This window comes from Rhinatrema bivittatum, chromosome 1, assembly GCF_901001135.1.
Source record: "Rhinatrema bivittatum chromosome 1, aRhiBiv1.1, whole genome shotgun sequence".
Classification (NCBI taxonomy): Eukaryota; Metazoa; Chordata; class Amphibia; order Gymnophiona; family Rhinatrematidae; genus Rhinatrema; species Rhinatrema bivittatum.
In genome coordinates, this window is record NC_042615.1 from 772,812,973 (window position 1) to 772,840,296 (window position 27,324).

The following is a 27,324-nucleotide window of genomic DNA, read 5'->3' on the forward strand; positions in this document are numbered from 1 at the left end:
ACGTTCGGCTGACCCCACTGGTGGAAGATCCTGTCCGCTAAACAGGGGTCCGCTCGTGGAGTTGGAATGTCCGGCTGAGGTTGTGCGCTACCACATTCTCGGTGCCTGCCAGGTAGATGGCCCACAGGAGCATGGAACGTGACAGGGCCCAGGCCCATATCTATGCCACCTCTTGGCAAAGGAGATAGAGCCTGTGCCCCACTGGTTGTTCACGAACCATATGGCCATCTGGTTGTCCATCTGGATCAAGATGACTTTGTTGGACAGGCAGTCCTGGAATGCGTAGAGCGCATACCGCATCGCCCAGAGTTCCAGAAAGTTTACCTGGCAGCGTGCCTCAGCTTTCGACCACAACCCTTGTGTGTGTAAGACCATTGACATGGGCTCCCCAGCCTAGGTTGGAGGTGCCCATGGTTAAGGTCACTTGAGCAGCCGGGGGCTGAGAGGGAATTCCCTTGCTGAAGTTGGATTCTCGCGCCCACCAGGCGAGGGAGAGCTGGAGTGGTTTGGTTATGTGGACCAGTGCTGAGAGTCTATGAGTGGCTTGGTGCCACTGAGATCGTAGGGTCCATTGTGTGATCCTCATGGCTAGGCAGGCCATGGGGGTGACGTGCACCGACGATGCCATGTGACCCAGCAACTTCAGGAGCAGGTGAGCTGAGGCTGTTTGCCGGCGACAGATGAATGTGGCCAGCCCGGCCAGGGTAGCTATGCGTTCACTGGGAAGGAACGCCTTGGCCACCGTGGTGTCCAGGTCTGCCCCGATGAAGTTTAGTTGCTGGGACGGAGTCAGCTGGGATTTTGAGTAGTTCACAAAGAACCCAAGTGACTGGAGGATGCTCAACATCACTTTCAAGAACTGGTTCCCTCTTTTGAAGAACTCTTGATGAGCCAGTCGTCCAGATATGGGAACACATGCACCCCATTCCAGTGCAAGTGTGCTCCCACCACTGCCATGCACTTCGTGACAACCTGGGGCGCGGAGACCAGCCCAAAGGGGAGAACCTTGTATTGGAAGTGCGGTGGCCTACTACGAAGCACAGATATTTGCGATGAGGTGGAAAAATCACAATGTGCGCGTAAGCGTCCTGTAGATCCAGAGAGCAGAGCCATTCCCCTTGATGCGGAAGCGGGAGTAGAGTACCCAAGGATACCATTCTGAACCGTTTTCTGCGAAGGATCCTGTTTAAGGTCCGAAGATCGAGGATGGGACGAAGGCTGCCTGTTCTCTTTGGGATGAGAAAACACCGGGAGTAGAACCCTCATCCTCGCTGAGCACGGGGAATCGATTCCACGCCTCTGGACCATAGCAGAAGCGAGAGTTCCAACTCAAGGGTAGAAGCGTGTTCCACAAGAATCCACGATGGGGAGTCTGGAGGAATAGTGAGTAGATTCAGGCGGTATCCTCATGCTATGATGGATAATACCCATTGGTTGGTGGTAACTGGGAACCAATTGATGAATTGGCAGAAACAACCTCCCACAGGTGGGTCAGACGGTGCGGGCAAAGGGGATAGGTTTCTGCTCTCTGTATGCCAGTCAAAAGCCAGCTGCAGGACCAGGCTGGGAGGCTGGCTGAGCTCTAGGTGCTCTTTGTTGGCGAGGATGGCCTCTTTGGGAGGACCGAGCTATATGAGCATAGGAGGCTGGAGGATAGTATCTCTGTTGCTTGTAAAACTGCTTCCTGGTATCTTCATGTGGACCTCTACAGGTCGCCGAAGAGGCTCAGAGGTGGTAGTTGATAGCTGACTTAGGGTCTCATTGTGATCCTTGAGTTGGGACACTGTGTCCCGGATTTTGTCCCCACACAGGTTTTGTCCTGTACAGGGTAGGTCGGCCAGTTTCTCTTGAACCTCCGGTCGAAGGTCGGAAGCTTTTAACCAGACCCAGCATCTGGCACTAATGCCTGCTGTTGAGACTCTTGACGCTGTCTCAAAAACGTCATAGGCCGTTCTCACTTCATGTTTTCCAGCTTCCAGTCCTTTCTGGAGGATGGATTTTAGGCCATCCTGAAATTGCTGTGGCAGGGGCTCAGTAAACGTCTGGACTTGTTTCCAGAGCTACCTGTTGTACTGGTTCATGTACAATTGGTATTCCACTATGCGAGCGATAAGCATGGATCCCTGGAAAACCCTTCGACCCAGGGCGTCTAAGGTTCTGTGGTCTTTTCCTGGAGGGGCAGAGAAGTGAGGGCGGGTCCTTCTGGCCTTTTTCTGGGCTGATTCAACTACCACCGACTGATGTGGCAACTGGCTCTTCTGAAAGCCTAGGGCCTGTTGTACTAGATAGGTGGCATCCGTTTTCTTATTGACTGGAGCCAAGAACCTGGGTGTTCCCAGACATTTATTTATTTATTTATTATTTTTGTTATACCGAGTTTCATGACAGATATCACATCAACCCGGTTTACAATTAACAATGTGTGTAAAGCATAGTGTAACGTAATAAACAATATTCCCAATAAACTGTGAAACTTTAAATACAGTGAATCAATACAGTGTGTGAGAAAGTTACAATAAAACAGGGAAGATTAACTTGGAGCTGGATCGGGAGCTGGAAGAGGGGGAAAATTGAACAATGCAATATATACATTTCTTCCAATTAATAAAATAGTATAGTAGAGTAAATAAATAAGCCTATGTGGATACATGTGATGGTACATAAATAAGAGATGGTAAAAATAAGTGATCAAGGGAATAAATAAGACACAGTAGTGCATGGAAAGATATGATAAAAATGGAACGGTAGTATGTAACCAAGAGAATAAATAAATAAGACACAGTAGTGCAAGGTAATGGTATGATAATACATGATAAGACATGGTGAAGGAGGTCCAAAAGAACCTCATGCACCGGGACAGCCATCACATCCTCAGGAGCGCTTACAAACTGGAGGACCTCCAACATCTTGTGACGGGCATCCTCTTCTGTTAAAAGTTAGAAGGGAATGGTCTCCGCCATCTCCTGGGATGGTGAGCCGTCTCTCTTCTGGTAGGGAAGGCTCTGACAGAAGGTCCTTGGAGGCCTCCGAGGAATGTTCAGAGGAGATGTTTTCCCATGGATCATAAGGGGCCTCTTCCTCACCGATAAGCTGCTTGGATAGAGGAGGGAGGCTAAAACCCAGAGTATAGGGCGCGGGCACAGATGGTTGGAAAGGTGGAACTGACAGCGGTGGCGCCGGCATCGAGGGCCCTGGGACCTGAGATGGACATCGGGGCACCGAAGGCCCAATGGCCTGGGGATGGGATCCGGCATCAGCGGTTCCATCTGTGGAAACGGGCAAGGAGCCGCATCTTCCTCCTCCAAGGAGCCTGGAATCAGGATCAAGACGGGAAGAGGCACTGGTTGTGGGCAGGGTACCAAGAGGCCTGCTGGCATGGGCTGCGTCAGCAAAGCACCGAGCAGCACGTCCAGCCTTTCCAGCAGAGGTGCCAAAATGGAGGGCGCCGGTGTTATGCTCTCCTCCTCCAGAGGGGAGGCGTTAGCAATCTGTTATCGCTCATCCCGCCAGGAGGGCGGAGATAGCAATCTATTCTGCTTTTCTCCTGAAAGGAGGAGGAGTTGGCAATCTGTCATAATCTGCTCCTCCAGAAGGGAGGAGTTAGTTATCTGTAGTGCTTACCCGCCAGGAGGGCGGAGTTAGTAATCTTGTTAGCGAACTGCTGTTAGATGCTCCTGAAAGGAAGGAGGTAGCAATCTGAGAATGATCAACTCCCCAAGGAAGAGGAGTTGGCAATCTGTACAATGATACTCTTCTGAGGAGAGGAGCTAACAATAGATATATTGTACTTCGCTATGGAGATAGCAATCTATCATGCCTCCGCTACGGAGTAGCAATCTGTTATATATAGGCTGCTGGCAAGTCCCATAGAGATAGCTATCTATAAAATACTTCCGTAAGCGGTGGTAGTGGTCGGTAGTGGTTGGCTCCCACAGAGTGATAGTAGTGTAAGGAATGACCACTTAGAGGACATGATAAATCCCTGGGCCGATGGCAGATGACAGCACCCCCAAGAGGAGATCCTGAGAGGAACCACTGGCTAGGCTAGAATATGAGATAAACACAAATAGTTCTTTATTAAGCTGGAAGCTGGACCACCAAGTAGGGGAAGCTGAACTCACCAGTAGTGAGTCGATGTGTTCGGCAAGACTGAAGTCCTTCTGATACTGGAATATAATCTCTGGATTGCTGAGCTGTAGAGAGAGACTAGAAGTAGTGAGTAGACAGGGTATACTGGATACAAGATGGTACACTCACAATAGTAGTCTGCAATGGTCTCTATGCCACGGAGAGTCTTCAATATATTCAGGTCAGGAGCCATAGGCGAGCACTGGTTCCTATAAACAGTCTGTAATAAGAACTCACAATAGCTGTATATGAAATGGCTTCTAGAGAGAGTCTGTAAAGGATTTTAGAAACATGGGCCCTTGTGGAGCGAGTACCGGTTCCTATCTGCAATCTTGCCAATATAACTCTCAATCTCTGTTACCCAAGATAACGTCTTGGAAGGAAGGGAGTCTTCAGAGCTATAGGAATGTAGGCCCTCGTGGAGAGAGTACCAATTCCTATCTACAATAGAACTCACTGAGTTCACGTCTGCGATCACTTCCAGGCAATGAGGAGTCTTCCGAGTATGCAGGAACCTCGAGGAGCGAGTACCGGATCCAGTCTTGACAATCTGAAATCAAGAAGAGAGAGCGGAGCCCCCGTTGCGCGGGTACGCCTGGTAAGTTTGAAAAGGCCGAGCAATGGAGAAGGATTCCCCTAGCTGTCTCGGATCGTTGTTGCAAGTATCGTGGACTGCCGAAGCAAGTCCTGTTGGAGTTCCTTGCTAACTAGTTAGAGGTTAGCAAACAAAGACCTTTTAAAGTGGAAATGGATGACGTCACTACGGGGGGATGCCCCCGAGGTTTGCGCCCTTGCTGGTACAAAGTCTGGAGTGCACGCCCTTACGTCATCAGAAACATGGCGGATTTGTAGCGTCAAGCCAGCCCGGGGACACCGGGACCAAGAGGCAGGGAGAAGCCGCGGCTGCAACTGTCCATCAGAGCCGAAGGGAGTCACTCCCAAGGTAGAGAGGGTGAAGCGAGGGGCGAGAAGAGGCACGAACACAACAGCCGGTTCCGATGCCGGTATGGGGGCCAGCGTCAGTGGCGGCTAGAGACCCCGAAGGGCATTAAGCACTGCCTGCTGAATCATGTGGTCCAACTCCTCTTGAAATGAGGGTGTGGACAAAACCGACCCTGGAGTAGGAGGGCAGGTTGGGAGTCACTGGAGCATCCACGGAGGCTCAGTGCCCGGCACAGATATCTGTGAGGAACACCCTGGACTCCCAGGTCCAGAGAAGGAGGGGGCCTCCTCTCCCCGGGGCCTCTTTAGAGGTGTTTCGGCCGAGGCCACTCTGGTGTCGGCAACGGCACTGGACGGTGATGACTGTCAGTGGTGTCAATACTTCTCATGGTGTTCAGACCAGTCCTTTTTCCGGCGCCGAGGAAAACTATGCAGAAGTCTTCGTGACTCAATGCCGATGAGGGGCAATACTCTTCTGGTCCCTGATCCTCTCAGCAGGGCTTCGAAGGTGAAGTTCCCAAGTCAGTTTGATCCCCACGACTCGATGTACCTGGTACCAGAGTCAATGGAGCAGATTGCTTGGAACCAAACTTGGCTCCATCTTGTCCAGGCGGGTGCGCTGGCCTTTGGGGGTCATCTGAGCACAGCTGGGACACCGGACGTCGTGGGAAGGCCCAAGACACAGTATTCAGACGTTGTGTTGGTCCGTTATGGACATAGTCCGTGGACACTCCAGGCACTTCCGAAAACCGGTCGCCATGATAAAAAAGGGCGTGTGCGGTTGGTGGCCATAAGCCACTGGGAGGTAGACACTCGGGAACAGACAATAAAAAAAATGCGAAACAGACTTAGCAAACACCGAAGGAATCTGTTCGCGACTGGGAACACTGGAGCAGGGAAAAACTGGAAGAAAAACTTTGAATTGTTCCTTCAAGAAATTGTGAGGATAAAGTTCTCACAGAGCTCCACTAACCACAAGGCAACAGCTCTGCAGAAAAAAAATAGACTGAAGGGGGACCCCATGTGGCTGCGGCAGTGGTGGCATGCTGGGCATGCTTAATGTGCCAGTCAAAGTTCTAAAAACTTTGACAAAAGTATTCCGTGACAGGGCTCCATCTGATGATGTCATCCATCTGTGAGGACTACCATCCTGCTTCTCCTGGGAAAATAGCCTATTTAAAGATTCTAAAATAACTAAATAGTGTTTATATGTAGATGTATCTCAAATTTTTGTTAAGAATCAACATCGCATTTATAAACTTCCAACTAAATACGACTGTCATACATCCCAGGTGATATAAGCAATTAGATGTCCTTGTGACCGTTTATATATTGGCAAACTAAAAGAAAAATGTGAACACGTATCTTAGAACATCTAAACTGCATTCGTACTAAGAAAGATGGAGCCCCATTGGTCAACCATTAGGAAACAATGAGAGACTGTATTGAAGATCTAAGATTATTTGTTATTACCCAGGTTGTCTTCAATAGAGGAGATGACACTTCTAAATTATTAATATGCAAAGAAAAAAGATTCATTTATGAGTGGCATACAGTTGAATCTATGGGTCTAAATGTTGACATCGAGTGCAGAATCTTTCTTTAACATTATGGGCAAGCTGGCCGTTTAAGCTTGGATAGTTGAGATGAATAGTAAACTGTATTTTTGATTGGAGTTAAGTGGTCCAATAGTAGTGGTTTACATATTGGTAGGTGGTTCCTTCAAGCTATATATAAAAGACAGATCGAATACAGTTCGCATATGCAGTGTTTTTTGGAGTAGAAGACACGTTTGTTGAAGCTGTGAACTCTAGGAAAAATATTTTAAATATTGATATGTATGTATTTTTGGAAGATTTATTTGGGATAGTTAGTAAAACCATATTATATTTAAGCTGCAAATTTTTCTATGTTATTTTTAGATAATCCTTAATGGTATTTTTAAGTAAATTTACAGATATTTAAGAATAATTGATCCTGTCGGATAATGGATGGTGAAGTTCAATACTGTCAAAATTGTTCGGATAAGCTCAAATATTAATTTGGTAGATAGATGTGGATCTTGAAAATATTAATATATTTTTTTGTTTATTTTTATTTATTTATTTATTTATGATTTTTATATACCGGTGTTCATTTCAAAAAGAGATATCACATCGGTTTACAATAACGTACAATAGGTAATTCACTATCCCCTAAAAGGGCTTACAATCTAAAATTTTTGTACCTGAGGCTAAGAGATTACAAAAATAAAACCATCAAAATCAAAGTTCTTAACAATTAAGCAAAAGGTATAACAAGGAGCATATTAAAGAAATAACACAAAGGGTTGCACGAAGGGGTGCTTGCTTGGTGCCTTTCAAACTGCCCGGCTCTGTTTGCGATGATGTCAGGGGAGGGAGCGGGTCTCAGAATCATGGTTTTCCCCACAGAAATTTCTTCTCAGTTTCAAAGACAGTTTTTTCAAAATTTTTTTTCTTTTTACACCTTGGATGTTAGCTGCTATTTTCTAGGAATTACGTTGAATATAGTGTTGCCTAAATGGGTCCGGTATTGTGAAGATACTATTTGGCATTACACCCAATTACAGTAAATATTTTCTTTTGAGTTAGATATTTTTATTTTTATATATTGGCAAAGACCATAAATAAATAAATAATGGTTGTTTTCTTTATATTTTAGATACAATATGGATTTTTCAAAAATCATAGTTGACAACTTATATAAAGCACAATATTTGTGCGATTATTTGATTGTATTAAATTATTACTATTGATTGTTGGGTTTGTTCTTAACGGGTGGGTATCTGAAGAACACGACCATGAGTCGTTGAAACTAGGGTCCTAGTAGGTATATGATGTATTTGGTAATGTGGGATATGATATATCTGGAAATGTGGGGGATTTTTTATGTGAATGAGGGTTGATGATAATGTATGAAAAAACAATTTCTTCTTTGTAGATTTTTGATAATTGCAATAAATATAATTTTATTAAATTAGGTACCAATTATAGTTTCTTTTGTACTTGTGATCGTTGGTACCACATTTATACCTTCAGTAATTAATACTATTTATTTATTTTATTTCTTTTATATACCGACATTCGATCGAGATATCACATTGGTTTACAGGTAACTGGGCGGATAGGGCGAGTTCTGCCCTATTTTACATTATAACATGATAACAAGATAACAATTATAACATGGTAACAATTATAACATGAATATATGGAAAAAAATAATATTATGGCATATAACATATGTACATTATGTCTTGATGATAAAATAATTTACTACAGTCACTTGCCATAGAAAAGATTTGTATATTAATTAAAAAGAATTGTTTATTTAGGCTTTGGATCACCTTTCTACAAAGTTCAAGGTAATGTACAAACTATAAATACAATAATTGCAACAAACATATACAAATAAAACAAACATCAGGCATTAATTATGAGAAGGAATACTAAGAAAAGGCCATACTACTAAGTTTTTCCCCCCATAGATACAAAATGTGAAACATACTTTAGTACATCTGACTCCAAAGTATTGAAAAATTAGCTATTCTGAAAATAACATCAAATAATATATCCATTAACACACTTTTGAAACCAAGGGGGCTCATTTATGTTTAAGAAAAAATACTGCATGCTCCAGTGACAAGTTTGTTTTATTTTAATCTCACACTATGATTTTCTGCTCAAGTCAATATCAAAAAATGTAATCTTGCCTCTGAAGGAAGTCATCAGGAAGCCATTACACTTGCATAAGTTTGAAAGTTCAGTGCCAGTGTTTGATTTTAAATGCATATAAATAAAAATTATATAAAATGGATTAAGGAAGGATGATGAAAACACTGAGCGGCTGGTTTGAAGGACTTTAAAGGGAGTGAAAAACGGGTATTATACTCATAAGCCCTTTTGCTGCATTCTTGATGGTTCATAATAATAATCAATATTTTAATTCCAAGAACCCTATGCGAGTCCGCCTTATTCAGCAAAATTTAATGAAGTTGGTATTTTTTTTTAACAAGATTAATATTTTTTATATTGATTTGAGCAGAAAATCATAGTGTGAATTATTTTGTGTATTTATTGCTCTGGAATATTTGTATTTATTCTTATTTTACCTATTGCTGAGCATAACCCACTGAATCTGGAACTGCCCCCATGCACTCTGAATCTCTGTACCTCAAAACTAAAAGCACTTTCAGGAACCCCCATTCCTTTCTCTTAGCAAAACACCTGCTCTTTAAATTGTTTAGTATAAGGCTGATAAATAACTTGCAAAAGAATAAAACACGACATAAAACTTGCTCATTTGCCTCTCAGGCTGTTCAACATACACAGATATACACCTTGTATCAATCCAGTGTTCTTCTCTACAAGATGCTACTGTTGGTTATCCCCATTGCCAGTGTTCTACACCTGCCAGTTTTCAGTGCTTTTCTATATTCAGTGATTAGTTTGGTTTAAAATACTTCAGTAAACTGTTAGACAAAGGGGACCTTGGAATGGATTTTTTTTTTCCTTTAGTTACTTTCATTTTTTTCTCATGTTTATTTACAGGTATTTTGGAAGTGAGCTCTTGTCTTTTCCATTCGGCTATTAATTCATTTTGCACTTCTGATGGTAGTTCTGAAAAAATCTTGAGGTCAACATTAGAGGGAAAAGTGGTTCCTTCTCCAAGTTTTATCTCCAATGGATTCACAAGAGGATCAAATTCAGAGCCTGCATCTCTAGGTTGCATATGATCAACTGTAAAAGGGGCTGTTTTCAACAATAGTTGGCTTTGCAAGTTAATATTTACTGGCTGCACACTTGCAGAATGGAGAGTCTGTGATGTTTGACTCATACATTCATCAAGAAGTACTGTTTCCAGACCCAACTGGTCTTCCTGGGTGCAGGTGATATGACTTGGTCTAGGCAGGAGTTCTGGGGACTCCTCTGGAGAATTAATTTGGGAGTTTTACTGCATGCCACAGAATCTCTATTATGGTCATCTATCCTGGAGTATGAAGATGTAATCTCCTTTTTTTGGTGTGCAAAAAATGACTGCATTCCTTTAGACAATGGGGATGTTTGACTAAATGTGCTGCCTGTAGAGTTTCCTCTTTCACTTGTGTTAGACAGAATTTCCTTCTTAATGTCCCCTGGAAGTTGACTGAAGACTTCCCAATCAATGCCAACAGGAAGTTGTTGAAATGGGAATTCATGGATTCCTTTCATTTCAGTATCATCTGGTATGTGCGAGCCTTTCATTTCAGGCTCTCTGGTATGTGCGATTGCACCAGGAATCAAATACAAACATTCGTCCTTGGTCTGTGAAAGATCTTCTATGGCAGCAATTAAATTTTCCTGTAGAAAATAAATATATTAAATTGAATGAAAATATTTATATGATTTAAAGTATGGTTGTGATATACCTACATATAATCCACCACAATAAGTGATACTTTAAATTATAAATCCAATAAATATAATCACCTATAAAACAATTTTAAATAACCTTAATTTTTAATTCATTCAATATACTTTTATTTCTAGTCCATTACCAGTCTATTCTTTGGCATTTAAGTATAATTATCACGTGATATGGATTAATATAGGTACAACTTGATAAAAACGGCACGGGCGAGTTACACAAGATGTAGAAGGCACAGGAACATCTGAACATCCCCTGAAGAAGGATTCGGCGTCAAACGTGGCCACGTTGGGAGGGTAGTAAGCTATCTCGGTCTTCTCATAAGACTGGCAACACGTCTGGATAGGGCTGTATAGCCATTTTTGTTTTACATCAGTTCGGCAATGTTGTTTAATATAAATACAAACAGACACTGAAACATTATAATCACGGTTCCCTATACGTACCCGGATCAGTCCAGACAGTGGGTTATGTCCCCCTTCCAGAAGATGGAGTCAGAGAAAATTTTGAAGGGTGCTCCCATATAAGCTAGTGCACCCTCTGTTATCCTTCAGTATTCTTCTGACTCCAGCAGATGAGAGTGGCTGAACCCAAATTTCTTAGCTTCCTTCCTATCTTAACATGGATCAAGGTTAACAGAGAATAGTAAAAATAAATAAATAAAGACAGGGAAAGCTCAGACCCTTGTCTAGGGTCCAGCAATCTAACTTGCAGGAAGAGTTGTTTTTCAGTCTCCATTGCTGTATTTGCTTTGTGGGGGTAAGTTTTTGTACCTTTCTTAATTTGCAGGTTAGATTTGTAAGCTCCGGGGTGCAAGTTGGTGGTCCAACCTCTCCCCCTTTTCCTTCGAGCCGACCCGCTGCCCTGAGAAGTCGTTTTGTCTCGGGGCAGCTTCCACAGAGACGTGACGTTCCTCTGTGTGGTGTTAATATCAATTCAGGCAGGTCGGGGAGGAGTAGTGCTGCAGAGGGGTTTTTTCCTTGCTACTCACAGCCACTCACCAGCGATTCGTTGGCGGCTCAGCTCATAGATCCATGCCGTGGTCCTCGAGGTGCTGCGTGTGCAGAGAGCCCGGTTCCCGGCTCTCCCGTGAGGGGATCTGCACAAGATGCCTCCCTGGGGGGAGGGTTCCTCGCGGCCCGCAGGACGAGCAGTTTTGCGCGCAATGGCGTGCCTTGATGCACAGAGGCTGGCTCCAATCCTGCCCAGCGCAGGAACGGTGGCCATCTTTGATTCTGAGCAGACTGCTCCAGAGCAGCCAGGGGACGATTCGGATGCCAGTTTTTCAGGGCTGCTGCCGATCCTGACCCCTGTCAACCCCCTGGACCCTTGTACACCCGCAGGAGACACCCCCCCCCCCCCTCAGTGCCTTCTTCTGGACCACCTCCATTTTCGGCAGACTTTGTGCTTTTAATGCACAATGCCTACCCCTCGGTGCCTTCTTCTGGACCACCTCTATTTTCGGTGGATTTTGTGTTTTTAATGCACAATGGAACAGCAGCAAGATCTAACAGGGCCTCCCCCTCCTAAGGTGAGCAGGATGGCTGATCCCCGGGGCCTCCGGGATGCCCTCAGGGAGGGGGGGCCTCAGGACCTGGGGTTCACCAAGGTGCCTCCAGGGTCCGCGTGGTCCATCATCCTCCGGGGGCTTGGCTCCTCTTCCTCGAGGCCCTATCCCGGACCCAGACCTGGACGAACCCTCTCTGATGGCTCAGATGGAAGGGGATGGAAGGGGGTACTGCGTCTCTTCCAGAGGGATGAGTTGGATCTGCTCATCCCATATGTCGTGCAGGAATTGGATATTGAGGATCCACAAGACCCTCTAGGGTCTTCTCCACCAGCTAAGAAGGGGGACCCCGTGCTCTCAGGTCTGCGTCCACCATCGAGGTCTTTACCTTCCCATCCTACGCTGCTGCAATTGCTGACCCGGGAACGGGATTCCCCTGAAGCCTCCCTCAAGGTGGGTAGAGCTATAGATAAGCTATACCCCCTCCCAGATGATTTTCTGGAGCTTCTCAAGGTTCCCAAACTGGACGCGGCGGTATCTGCAGTGACGAAACACACTACCATTCTGGTGACGGGAGGTGCTGCTCTACAGGATATGCAGGATAAAAAGCTAGAGGTGTATCTCAAGAATCTTCAAGGTGTCGGCTCTGGGCATCAGAGCCACGATTTGTAGTTCCCTCACACAACGGGCAGGACTCCGATGGGTCCAACAGCTCGTCAGTACACAAGAGCTGTCTCCTGCTGAAGCGCAGCAGGCTGACCGCCTGGAGACCTTGATAGCGTATGGGGCAGATGTGCTATATGACTTGCTCCGAGTTCTGGCCAGGTCTATGATTTCAGCAGTCTCGGCCAGACGCCTCCTGTGGCTCCACAACTGGTTGGCGGATTCCTCCTCCAAGTCCCAGTTGGGCTCCCTACCCTTTCAAAGGGAAATTACTCTTTGGAGATGATCTGGACCAGATTATCAAGTCACTCGGCGAGAATAAGGTCCACAAGCTGCCGGAGATTCGGCCGCGGGCTGCTAGGACCTATGGTTCTACTTCAGGAACATCTGAACATCCCCTGAAGAAGGATTCAGCGTCAAACATGGCCACATTGGGAGGGTAGTAAGCTATCTCGGTCTTCTCATAAGACTGGCAACGTGTCTGGATAGGGCTGTATAGCCATTTTGGTTTTACATCAGTTCGGCAATGTTGTTTAATATAAATACAGACAGATACTGAAACATTATAATCACGGATCATTCACTGAAGCTGTTTTAGCTTTTCAAGTTTATAGGCTTTGTGCACTTATATCACATACAATGGAAGGAGGTTGGAAGTTAATGATTAAACCAAAATCTAGCTCATTACCGGGAAGTAATGGTATATAATATGAAACCAACAACCTTCTTCCAAAAATATTATTTCTACAATTGTACTTAAAAGCCAAAGAATAGACTGGTAGTGGACCAGAAATAAAAGTATATAGAATGAACTAAAAATTAAAGTTATTTAAAATTGTTTTATAGGTGATTATATTTATTGGATTTATAATTTAAAATATGGTTGGGCAGTACCATTATATATTTACCAATTATTGAAAATGGAGAAATGTATACTTACCTGATAATTTCCAACTTCATTTCAAATTCTTTCTTAGCCTACCTTATCAATGTTTTACTTACCTTGACAATGCTTATGTTTTTTTTCTATTGTCTTCAGATAGAACCCTCTTCCAATTTTTGAAAGATTTTTTTTTTACCTCCTCTTTTAGCCATGCTGGTAATCATTTTGCCTTCTTTCCAGCTTTCATAATGCATGGAATGTGTCTGAACTGCGCTTCTAAGATTGTATTTTTAAACAATGTCCACGTCTGTTATACACTTAACTTTTGCAGCTGTACCTTTCAGGTTTTTTTTTCTATTTCCTCATTTTATCAAAGTTTCCCTTTTGAAAATTTAGTGTTAGAGATGAAAATTGGTTCTTACCTGATAATTTTTGTTCCTGTAATACCACAGATCAGTCCAGAAAAGTGAGTTGTGTATCCCTACCAGCAGGTGGAGTCAGTTAACATTTAGAACTTTGGGCACTGCTACATAACGAGAGTGCCACCTGCAGTCACTCAGTATTGACCTGTACCCAAGCCCATGCTAACAAAACTAAATAACGAAGGGTAGCACCCAACCAAAATTTCCGGACTACCACTTCGCCGCTGGCAAAAACCAGCCCGAACAACTGCTAAAAACTGCTCCATGAGTCATGTCTGCAAAAAAGGAGCTTCAACAATAAAAAACGTAAGCAGGTTCTGACCAAGACAGTCTTTCGGTATCTGAAGAAAGGGGTGGCCCTCTGGACTCATCTGTGGTATTACAGAAACAAAAATTAGCAGGTAAGAACCAATTTTCATTTCCTGAACATACCCAGATCAGTCCAGAAAAGTGGGATGTACCCAAGCCACCCTACACTGGGCGGGAACCTGAAAGACCCACACGAAGCACACTCTCCCTGAAGGACGGTTCATCAGAAGCCTTAATGTCCAATCGGTAATGTTTCGTAAAAGTGTGAATAGACTACCATACCGCCGCACTACAGATCTCCTGGGGCGACAGTAACTGACACTCTGCCCAGGAAGTAGCCTGAGCCCTAGTGGAATGAGCTCTGAGACCCAAAGGCATCTGACGCCCTCGGGCTACGTATGCTGTGCAAATGGCTTCCTTAATCCACCGAGATATGATCACCTTTGATGTTTTGTCCTCCTTCTTTGGGCCACCAAAGAGAACGAACAAATGATCGGAACTTCTGAAATCATTGGTATCCTCCAGATAACACAATAAGGCACGCCGCACATCCAAAAGATGAAGGTCTCTGTTCTGAGAAGACTCCCGGGACCAGTTAGGAAACCCCGGAATCTCCACAGTTTGATTGACAAGAAAGGCTGAAACCACCTTAGGGACAAAGGACGGAACCATACGTAATGATACCCGATCACCGTAAATCCGAAGAAAAGGATCCCGACAAGACAGCGCTTGCAACTCTGAGATCCGACAGGCCGAGCAAATGGGCGGCCGAGCAAATGGCCACCAAAAACACTGTTTTCAAAGTCAGATCTTTCAGGGAAACTCCACGAAGAGCTCGAAAGAAGGTCATACAGAACTTGCAGGACTAAATTCAAACTCCAATCCGGACACACCGAACGGATGGGAGGGTGCAAACGTTTGACCCCCTTAAGAAACCGAGCAATATCCAGATGCGCTGCTAGCGAACAACTGTCAAAGCTTCCCCGCAAGGCACCTAGAGCTGCAACTTGTACATGAAGGGAACTGAATGCCAAGCCCTTAGCGAGGCCCTGTTGCAGAAAGTCAAACACCCGAGGAACATGCCCGGCTAAAGGGTCGCAGGAACGCTGACATCATGTCTCAAAAAGCTTCCAAATTCTCACATAGGTCAAAGAGGTGGCTGGACGTCTCGCCTGTAGGAGGGTGGAAATGACTTGTTCTGAATAACCCCTCAAGCATAAACGTCACCTCTCAAAAACCAAGTCGTGAGAGAAAAGCGATCCTCCCGATCCGAAAATATGGGCCCCTGACGGGACAGATGCGTTAGATGAGCCAGCTGAAATGGACCCACTAGAGCCAAGCATACCAGATCGGCGAACCACAGATGACATGGCCACTCCGGCACCACCAGAATCACCCTTCCCAGGTGCCGCACTATGCGACGGAGAAGCCGACCTATGAGGGGCCAGGGCGGGAAGGCATACAGAAGAATTCCCGTGGGCCAAGGACACACGAGAGCGTATATGCCCATCGAGCCCTGTTCTCGGCGACGGCTGAAAAACGAACTATTTTTGCGTTCGCCTGCATTGCCATCAGATCCAGCTGAGGAGTTTCCCATCTGGTGCAAATGAGATTCCACGCCTCGAGAGAGAGTTCCCATTTCCCTGGGTCTAGTTGCTGACGGCTGAGATAACTGGCTTGCACATTCTCTACTCTCGCGACAAGGGATGCGGCAATGCCCTCGAGATGACGCTCTGCCTAGGTGAACAGAAGACGTGCCTCCAGTGCTACGACGGAACTTAGAGTCCTGCCTTGCCGGTTGATGTATGCCACAGTTGTCGCATTGTCTGAGAAAACTCGCACCATTCTGCCCTGGATCCAGGGAAGAAACGCCCGCAGGGCCAGACGTACAGCCCTGGTCTCGAGTCGGTTTATGGACCAGGATCTTTTCATTGCCGACCAGAGCCCTTGGGCGGACCTGTCTGCACACACCACTCCCCAACCTGAGAGTCTGGCATTGGTGGAGATTATCAGCCAATTCGGAGTGTCCAAATCCACCCCCCGTTCCAGATTGTCCAGTGACAGCCACGACAGACTGGCTCTGGATTCCGGAAGTAGAGGCATTGGTAGATGGAATTGCTCCGACACAGGGCTCCAGCAAGACAAAAGCACACGCTGTAAAGGTCTTACGTGAGCAAACATCCAAGGAACCAAGTCCAAGGTTGAAGCCATGGAGCCCAGGACCTGAAGATGATGCCACACTGTGGGATTGTTCCTTCGAAGAAGGGAATGTATTTGTTCCTGCAACTTCTCTGTTTGGTCCGCCGCTAGAAACACTTTGCACAGCAAGGTATCGAATTGTGCTCAGGAGATAAATCAACTTCTGAGTGGGTTCCAAGTGACTATTCTGCACATTGATTACCCATCCTAGGGATCACAATGTGAACATCACCATGTGGATTGATCTCTCGCAGTCCTCCTGAGACTTTGTGCGAATCAACCAGTCGTCTAGGTACGGGTGGATCAAGATTCCCTCCTGACGAAGGAAGGCCGCCGCCACCACCACCATCACCTTGGTGAACGTGCGAGGAGCTGTTGCAAGACCAAATGGGAGGGCTTGAAATTGGAAGTGTCTGCAGTCCAAGGTCCAAGGACCTTGGACCGCAGAAACCTCTGGTGATTCAGCTGTATCGGAATGTGTAAATACACCTCTGTGAGGTCCACAGAACCGAGAAACTCCCCTTCGAACCGCGGCCATCAATGTCCTCAGAGTTTCCATACGAAAGCGAGGAACCCAAAGGCAACGGTTCACCTTCTGCAGATCGAGGATGGGCCGAAATGTGCCCTCCTTCTTTGGGACCACAAACTACATGGAGTACCGATCTCGTCCTTGTTGAGCCTCCAGAACTGTGACAATAGCTTTGAGCTCGAGAAATCGTTGTACAGTCACCCGGACCACCTCTCGCTTGACACTTAAGGCCACTCGGGACTCCACAAAAACCTCCCGGACCGGGCGCAAGAACTCCAGTGCATACCCATTCTTTGATCACTTCTAAGACCCAGCGGTCTGATGTAATTCTTGCCCATTCCGTGTAAAAGTGGGATAATCTACCTCAGACTGCTTCGACGATGGAATGGGTGCTCGTGGCTTCATTGGGTTTTTTTTTTTTTTTTTTTTTTATTACTTCCTGTACCAAGATGTCCCGAATCTCTTCCGGGCCGGCGACCCTTCAAAAGGACTGCTGGTGCCCCGAAGCAGGTTTAGAAGCAGGTGGTGTAGATTATTTATTTATTTATAAACTTTTTTATACCGACATTAGTGGGAAACAACATATCGGTTTACAATAAACTGAAGGTAGAAAATACATGGAATAGGTAGGGGGAATGGACTAAAAGTACACAAAAAATTTAAACTAATTATAGAAAAATAGAGGAGGAAACGAAAGTGTGACTATATAAATAAAATTACAGGAGGGAAATTAACATGATGACAATAACACAAATTTAGGGGGGGAATTTCTGAGGTGATGGGATAATAGGGTAGGGCCCTAGTCTGGGTAAGCCTGCTTGAAGAGCCAGGTCTTTAATTTTTTCTTGAAGTTGATAGAACCTTGCACTAACTACCCACTCTGAAGCAGCGAGTCCCCCGAAACCTAGCTCGAGGAGGGAAGACTTTCTTAGAAGATCTTTTATCTTACGGCACCTGATTGCCCTTGGATTCGGCAAGCAGCTTTACCAGCTGATCCAGATCCGCCCCAAACAGGAGCTTTCCCTTAAAGGTTAGATTACAAAGCTGGGACTTGGCATTCCTCATAGGTGGAAAATCCAGGCTGCCACTGCTGGATTCAGTGACTACTTGTGTGGCTGGAAGGAACGACTCAGGCGGTCCGCCAGCACGTTCAATGTCCCAGCCAGATACGTCGCTCGCAGAGACATGTCCTGCAATAGAGCCCAAGATCAGATCTGCCTCCTTGTTTGATGTACTACATTGCTACCTGATTGTCTGAATCAGGACTGCCTTGTGGGACAAATGGCCTCGAAATGCCCACAGAGGGTAATAAACTTCCTGGAGCTTCAGGCGATTTATCTGGCACTGACCCTGTACGTGGAGGCTGTCCACATGGGCCCCGCAACCATGGGTAGAGGCATCAGTGGTAAGTACTACCTGAGGTGGGGCAGCTTGAAATGTTTTCCCTGCTCCAGGTTGGAGAGATTCTCCCACCAGGACAGGGAGATGGAGACACGGGCCGCGAGGTCCTGGGATGCCTGTTGCCATTGTGACCGCAATGTCCATTGCGCCCTGGTATGCAAAGGCGGACCAATGGGGTGACATGGACAGAGGTCGCCATGTGCCCCAGCAGGTAAAGCAGCAGGAGAACAGGAACTTGCTGACTGCTGCGCACTAAGGCCACCAGCAAGGACAGGGTGAGGGCCTGGTTGCAAGGCAAAAATGCCTTTGCTGAGTCATGTCCAGTCTGGCTCCTATGAAGTCCAATCGGGGAGACGGGAAGAGGTGGGATTTTGGGTAGTTGATGACAAACCCGAGATTGCAGTACCTGTATGGAAAGCATCCAGTGCTCCCTCCTGAGTTCCAGGCAGAGGAACTCATGTATCCCCTGATGCCTGAAGTGCGCTGCCACCACTGCCAGGCTCTTGGTAAAGATTTGAGGGGCTGAGGCTAAGCCAAACGGCAGTACCCGGTACTGGTAGTGAGCTTGCCCAACCACAATGCAAAGAAACTTCCTGTGGTTTGGGAAGATCGCAATGTGGGCATTGGCATCCTTGAGATTGAGGGAGCCGAGCCAGTCTCCTCTCTTGAGGAGCAGGATCAGAGTACCCAGAGAGACCATTTTGAACTTTTCCCTTTGAAGGAATTTGTTCAAGGCCCTGAGATCGAGAATGGGTCGTAGGCCCCCAGTATCAGGAAATACCTCAAAATACAACCCCCGGCCTTGCTGGTGTCAGGGAACGGGTTCCACTGCTCCTGCCATTAGAAGGTCGGAGAGCTCTGTTAAAAGTATTTCCTGCAGAGCAGGTGAACCCCACGATGGACATGGAGGAAAGTCCACCAGGACGTCTCTGAAATTTAGCCGATACCCCTGGCGGATGGTAGTGAGAACCCACCGATCCGAAGTCATGAACGGCAAATGGTGGGCAAAGTAATGAAGTCTGCCTCCTACTGGGGGACCGTGTGCCGGGGGTATGGTCTGCTGACTCCGGCTCCCTCGCCTCCAATCAAAACCCCGTAGCAGGGTCCGCTGGCGGGGGGGCTAACTGGGGTCTGGAGGCCTGCTGCTGACTTGAGTGACCCCTGAAACCAGCACGGGGTGTGTGAGCCCAGGAGATAGGAGGGTAATACTTCTGCTGCCGATAAAAGGATTTCCTCAAACTTGGTCGAGAGGACTTCCTGACAGTGGACGGCAGATCGGAAGCCTCCTGCTATTGCTGTGGCAGGTGTTCTGCGAGTTCCTGGACCTGTTTCCTCAGGTTTCGGTTATATTGGGTCATATATGATTGGTAGGAGGAGATACGGGCGATAAGCACAGTTCCCTGAAACACCTTCCTATCTAGGGCATCCAGCTCCCTGTGATTTTGGCCCGGAGGGGCGGAGGCAAGGGTGCGGGAATGCTTGGCCTTTCTGAGAGCTGACTCCACTACCACCTAAAGCCTACTGCACCAAATAGATAGCGTCTGCCTTCCAATTTACCGGAAGAACTAACACCGGATATTCCCATATCCTTAAAGATATCGTAGACAGGAACAGCCACTATTTCTTTTGAGGTGTACAATAACTGAGGGAAAATAATCAAATATTGGTTCCCCAATACACGCAATTACCCATAAATAAGGAGAACCTTATATAATATAACAAAAATACTTTAAAACACACATTTATTAAGAAAGACACATCTAAATGTAACCCCACTAAATACATATACAATCACACATTTAAAAACATCAAACATGAATATCATATAGGCAGAGAATATTTGTAAATGTAATATAATCATAAACAATATGAATCTTCACATATGTTGTATTAAAGTGCTTCTAAATGCAGATTCTCGTAGTTTTCAACTTCGCAGCTCTCCTCCATTAATCACTGCCGTAATGAAATTCACTTGAGTACTACCCGACACTACTCCCGATACTACTCCCGACGAAGATCTCCGTTTCACCTGACAAGCAGGCTTCCTCAGGGGAAACTTCTAATATCCCTGCAACAATCAAACAAAATCATTTACCTCATCCCACATATAACCAATGCCTACATATCACTATAACTATAAATCCTTACCATATGCGTCCAAACAAGGGACACACAAAAATTCTTATCCAAGTAACGAATTTCTCCAAAAATCTTTGATATACTTCAATTTCATCAGAGCCTTATATCCATTCTTCAATTTGGTCACGAAACTGTAAACCACAAACATTATTTTCAATCATCAAAGTTTAAAGAAATGAAAGACAGCATACTACCTGAACAAACGCTACCATCACGTACCTTCAAAAGACGGAAGTGACATCATCACTTCCTTTCTGCAAGGATCTCCATTCTACACAACTAGTGCATTGCCTACTCTATATATAGTCCTCAACTACCTAAACTACCAATTAAAGAACGCTCATCAACAATAATCCGCTGCTACAGATACTGGAGGAAACCACACAATCAACCAATCAAAGTAAATCTATTCCAAACCCCTCTGAAAGGATAACTAACAAATTACAACAAGAAATATACTTCCATCCAACCAATTATTTAATGAAAGCCCCCCATTCAATTGGACCATTGAGTCCATGTGGACTCACAGTGTCCCAGTTGAAAATGTAACGTTGTTCAACCTGTCTTAGAATTGCTGATAAATCACCCCCAAACTGAAGTTTAATCTTTTTAATAATGAAGAATTTTAATTCTTCTATCGAGTGACTTTTGTCAATCCAGTGTTTAACTAATGGGGCATTCTCAACACATGATCTGATCCTACTCCTGTGTTCCCCAATGCGTAATTTAATAGCTCTAGCAGTTTGCCCAATATAAATAAGCTGACATGGACAAATGATTACATAAATCACGCCATTAGAAGTGCAGGTAAACCTTTCAGGAATCACATAAGGTTGACTCAAATTCGAATGGTAAAACACTTTCAAAGGTAACACATGCTCACAAACGGAACATGATCCACAAACAAATTGACCCCGTTCAGAATCTACTCCACTATCCTGACTCCCACTGAGCTTTAAATTATCCCATAAGTTCTTCCATTTTTTCAAAGAGAAAATAGGTTCATCAACAAAAATGTTCAATGGAGATAATACATGCCAATATTTTTTAACAATGTCTTTAATTTGAAAAGCCTTCGTTGAATAAGGAATGGTACACACCATTCGAGAAAGAGGCTCCTTCTGCGAATTAATCAACAAGTTATCCCTGTTCGAAAACAAGGCACGTTTATATGCCTTTTTTAAAACAGAATTTGAGTAACCACGGTTCTTAAATCTGGTATTCAATTTTTCAGATTGTATCTTAAATTCATCGGTGGAGGTACAATAAACGCCTGTATCTAAGGAACTGTCCCACTGGTATGTTATTCTTCAACTGCAGCGGATGAAAGCTACGAGAATGCAAAAGCGTATTTTTATCCGTTGGTTTCCTATATACAGTGGTCATGATCTGAGAATTATGAAAAAATACCTTCATATCTAAAAAAGAAACAACATGTTTATCCATAGTTACTGAAAATTTCAAATTTGGATCACCACAATTAATATCTTGAAAATTTTTTTTCAGATCTTCAACTTCTCCCCTCCAAACCATAAAAACATCATCTATGTATCTACCCCACCAAAGAACCTGTGTGTACCAGTTTGAGGAATAAACCACTCGTTGTTCGAATGCTGCCACGTACAGGCATGCTAAAGTGGGCGCAATGGGAGAACCCATGGGGATTCCTTTGACTTGCAGAAAAAAATCGAGACTTATATATAAAGTAACTGTTAAACAGTATAATTTCTGCTATAGTCAACAAAAATTGTAATTTCTTCTCTGAAAAATCCATAGACCCAAGTAGATCTGTAATAATATCAAGGGCAGCGGACTGTGGAACGTTAGTATAAAGGGCAGTGATATCTGCTGTAGCCAAAAGCCAATCTGATTCAACCTTAGGTAATACCTTTAATTGGTTGAGAAAATGGATAGAATCCTTTATATAAGAAGGAATAAGAAGTGCCTGAGGTTGCAAGATCTTATCTAAGTATTTGGACAATGGCTCAAAAATTGAACCTATGCCAGACACTATAGGCCGACCCGGCGGTGACACAAGAGACTTATGAATTTTTGGCAAGATAAAAAAATGTGGAATACACGGACAAAGTACAGTAAGATAGTTAAACTCTTTGCCAGAAATGATCTTTTCCTTAAACGCTGCCTGTAAAATATTATTGATCCGCATATGAATATCACGGGTGGGGTCAGTATCTAGAGCTGAATAATATTCAGTGTCTTCTAACTGTCTAAGCACCTCACTGTCATAGTTCACTTCATCTAGCACCACAATTCCGCCTCCTTTATCTGCTGAAACAATTTTAATGGAGCTATCATTCTGTAATTCTTTCAAGGCTAACCATTCATTCTTAGATAAATTATACTCTGGAATTTCCCTAGTTTTATCCAAATTTTCCAAATCATTCAAAACCAAAGTTTCAAATGCCTGAATCAAAGTACTAGGGGGTGTGGGTGGAGACCATCCCGAAGGTTTAAACAAAGCATTTTTATCAGGGGTATAGTCACTCGGTCCAAAAAACTCTCTAATATGCAATCTACGAAAAAATTTTTGAAGTTCAATACGAGTCTGAAAGGGATCATATCTAGAGAACGGAACGAAAGAAAACCCTTTATCCAATACATTAATCATGGATGTAGAGAGATGTTTAGAGGATAAATTCACAACGGCTTCACAGCCCTTTTTATAATTCTCAACAGTATCCTTCTCATCCCTGCCTGGATTTAATCTCAATCCAGCCATCCGAATGGAACTGCACGCTGCCACTCTAGCTGAATATTGCCACATTAAACGTATACCCCGGGGGTTACGTCTTAATAAAGAACCTTCTATGTTTAATGAAGATGAGACATTTATTTTAAAATGGAATTCCATTTTAAACAAATGTTCGCACGATCTGATGCTCTTACTTGTGGAAACCACCAAAACCAAGATTGAGGTACTTAAAATTGAAATTGATGATGAACTCACCAAAGTGTTTGAATGTTGTCCTAAAGATACAGTAGAAAATCAGTTAGGGGATTTACAGGTCCAATTAGACGATTTGAGAAAAGAGATTAAATTATTTAAGATCAACAAATTTAGACGTGATGAAAGGGATTACACGGGTGGCTATGTCTACCCGTGGATGAATGTGAATAGAAAGAAGGGTTTTAAAAAACGAGGGGATTTTTCATCCTCTGATGATTCAGGGGATGATGTTGGTCAAAATACAGTGAAAAATAAATTAGACTCTCGGCATGTTCATTTTAAGGACACTACAACTGACAATAGAGAGGAGCATTCCTCCTCGTCTTTTTTAGGTGCTCGGACCCAAGGCAACAAAAATTCAAAAACGTTTCGTACACAAAAAAACACACGTACGCAGACGAATTACAATTTACGTCATTGAGATTAAATCCAGGCAGGGATGAGAAGGATACTGTTGAGAATTATAAAAAGGGCTGTGAAGCCGTTGGGAATTTATCCTCTAAACATCTCTCTACATCCATGATTAATGTATTGGATAAAGGGTTTTCTTTCGTTCCGTTCTCTAGATATGATCCCTTTCAGACTCGTATTGAACTTCAAAATTTTTTTCGTAGATTGCATATTAGAGAGTTTTTTGGACCGAGTGACTATACCCCTGATAAAAATGCTTTGTTTAAACCTTCGGGATGGTCTCCACCCACACCCCCTAGTACTTTGATTCAGGCATTTGAAACTTTGGTTTTGAATGATTTGGAAAATTTGGATAAAACTAGGGAAATTCCAGAGTATAATTTATCTAAGAATGAATGGTTAGCCTTGAAAGAATTACAGAATGATAGCTCCATTAAAATTGTTTCAGCAGATAAAGGAGGCAGAATTGTGGTGCTAGATGAAGTGAACTATGACAGTGAGGTGCTTAGACAGTTAGAAGACACTGAATATTATTCAGCTCTAGATACTGACCCCACCCGTGATATTCATATGCGGATCAATAATATTTTACAGGCAGCGTTTAAGGAAAGATCATTTCTGGCAAAGAGTTTAACTATCTTACTGTAGTTTGTCCGTGTATTCCACATTTTTTTATCTTGCCAAAAATTCATAAGTCTCTTGTGTCACCGCCGGGTCGGCCTATAGTGTCTGGCATAGGTTCAATTTTTGAGCCATTGTCCAAATACTTAGATAAGATCTTGCAACCTCAGGCACTTCTTATTCCTTCTTATATAAAGGATTCTATCCATTTTCTCAACCAATTAAAGGTATTACCTAAGGTTGAATCAGATTGGCTTTTGGCTACAGCAGATATCACTGCCCTTTATACTAACGTTCCACAGTCCGCTGCCCTTGATATTATTACAGATCTACTTGGGTCTATGGATTTTTCAGAGAAGAAATTACAATTTTTGTTGACTATAGCAGAAATTATACTGTTTAACAGTTACTTTATATATAAGTCTCGATTTTTTCTGCAAGTCAAAGGAATCCCCATGGGTTCTCCCATTGCGCCCACTTTAGCATGCTTGTACGTGGCAGCATTCGAACAACGAGTGGTTTATTCCTCAAACTGGTACACACAGGTTCTTTGGTGGGGTAGATACATAGATGATGTTTTTATGGTTTGGAGGGGAGAAGTTGAAGATCTGAAAATTTTTTTTCAAGATATTAATTGTGGTGATCCAAATTTGAAATTTTCAGTAACTATGGATAAACATGTTGTTTCTTTTTTAGATATGAAGGTATTTTTTTCATAATTCTCAGATCATGACCACTGTATATAGGAAACCAACGGATAAAAATACGCTTTTGCATTCTCGTAGCTTTCATCCGCTGCAGTTGAAGAATAACATACCAGTGGGACAGTTCCTTAGATACAGGCGTTTATGTACCTCCACCGATGAATTTAAGATACAATCTGAAAAATTGAATACCAGATTTAAGAACCGTGGTTACTCAAATTCTGTTTTAAAAAAGGCATATAAACGTGCCTTGTTTTCGAACAGGGATAACTTGTTGATTAATTCGCAGAAGGAGCCTCTTTCTCGAATGGTGTGTACCATTCCTTATTCAACGAAGGCTTTTCAAATTAAAGACATTGTTAAAAAATATTGGCATGTATTATCTCCATTGAACATTTTTGTTGATGAACCTATTTTCTCTTTGAAAAAACGGAAGAACTTATGGGATAATTTAAAGCTCAGTGGGAGTCAGGATAGTGGAGTAGATTCTGAACGGGGTCAATTTGTTTGTGGATCATGTTCCGTTTGTGAGCATGTGTTACCTTTGAAAGTGTTTTACCATTCGAATTTGAGTCAACCTTATGTGATTCCTGAAAGGTTTACCTGCACTTCTAATGGCGTGATTTATGTAATCATTTGTCCATGTCAGCTTATTTATATTGGGCAAACTGCTAGAGCTATTAAATTACGCATTGGGGAACACAGGAGTAGGATCAGATCATGTGTTGAGAATGCCCCATTAGTTAAACACTGGATTGACAAAAGTCACTCGATAGAAGAATTAAAATTCTTCATTATTAAAAAGATTAAACTTCAGTTTGGGGGTGATTTATCAGCAATTCTAAGACGGGTTGAACAACGTTACATTTTCAACTGGGACACTGTGAGTCCACATGGACTCAATGGTCCAATTGAATGGGGGGCTTTCATTAAATAATTGGTTGGATGGAAGTATATTTCTTGTTGTAATTTGTTAGTTATCCTTTCAGAGGGGTTTGGAATAGATTTACTTTGATTGGTTGATTGTGTGGTTTCCTCCAGTATCTGTAGCAGCGGATTATTGTTGATGAGCGTTCTTTAATTGGTAGTTTAGGTAGTTGAGGACTATATATAGAGTAGGCAATGCACTAGTTGTGTAGAATGGAGATCCTTGCAGAAAGGAAGTGATGATGTCACTTCCGTCTTTTGAAGGTACGTGATGGTAGCGTTTGTTCAGGTAGTATGCTGTCTTTCATTTCTTTAAACTTTGATGATTGAAAATAATGTTTGTGGTTTACAGTTTCGTGACCAAATTGAAGAATTGATATAAGGCTCTGATGAAATTGAAGTATATCAAAGATTTTTGGAGAAATTCGTTACTTGGATAAGAATTTTTGTGTGTCCCTTGGTTGGACGCATATGGTAAGGATTTATAGTTATAGTGATATGTAGGCATTGGTTATATGTGGGATGAGGTAAATGATTTTGTTTGATTGTTGCAGGGATATTAGAAGTTTCCCCTGAGGAAGCCTGCTTGTCAGGTGAAACGGAGATCTTCGTCGGGAGTAGTATCGGGAGTAGTGTCGGGTAGTACTCAAGTGAATTTCATTACGGCAGTGATTAATGGAGGAGAGCTGCGAAGTTGAAAACTACGAGAATCTGCATTTAGAAGCACTTTAATACAACATATGTGAAGATTCATATTGTTTATGATTATATTACATTTACAAATATTCTCTGCCTATATGATATTCATGTTTGATGTTTTTAAATGTGTGATTGTATATGTATTTAGTGGGGTTACATTTAGATGTGTCTTTCTTAATAAATGTGTGTTTTAAAGTATTTTTGTTATACTATTTCTTTTGAGGCATCGACAAACTGGAGAACTTCCAGCATCCTCCTCTATGAGGAGTTGGAAGGGAATGGCTTCAACCATGGCTCTGATGAAGCCTGCAAAGGAGAGATCCTCTGAGGGCGACCTACGCCTTTCATCCGGTGACGAAGGCTCCGAGAGGATATCACCAGTCCTTGGAAGAGGAATCCGAAGTGTCATCCCCCCCATGAGTCATATGGGGTCCTCCTCCTTGCTAAG

General features: G+C 43.6%; 1 protein-coding gene across 3 annotated transcripts in view; it reads right to left on the minus strand.

Annotated features, from left to right (window-relative positions):
• Window positions 1-8,396: 8,396 nt before the first annotated feature.
• The window catches only part of POLI (DNA polymerase iota), a 112,473-nt gene continuing 93,545 nt past the window's right edge, over window positions 8,397-27,324 (minus strand). For all 3 annotated transcript variants that reach the window (XM_029579924.1, XM_029579932.1, XM_029579918.1), the window contains one exon: window positions 8,397-10,427. In XM_029579924.1, the coding sequence (XP_029435784.1) occupies window positions 9,921-10,427 (507 nt within the window). In that variant the 3' untranslated portion in view covers window positions 8,397-9,920. The remainder of the gene's footprint in view (window positions 10,428-27,324) is intronic.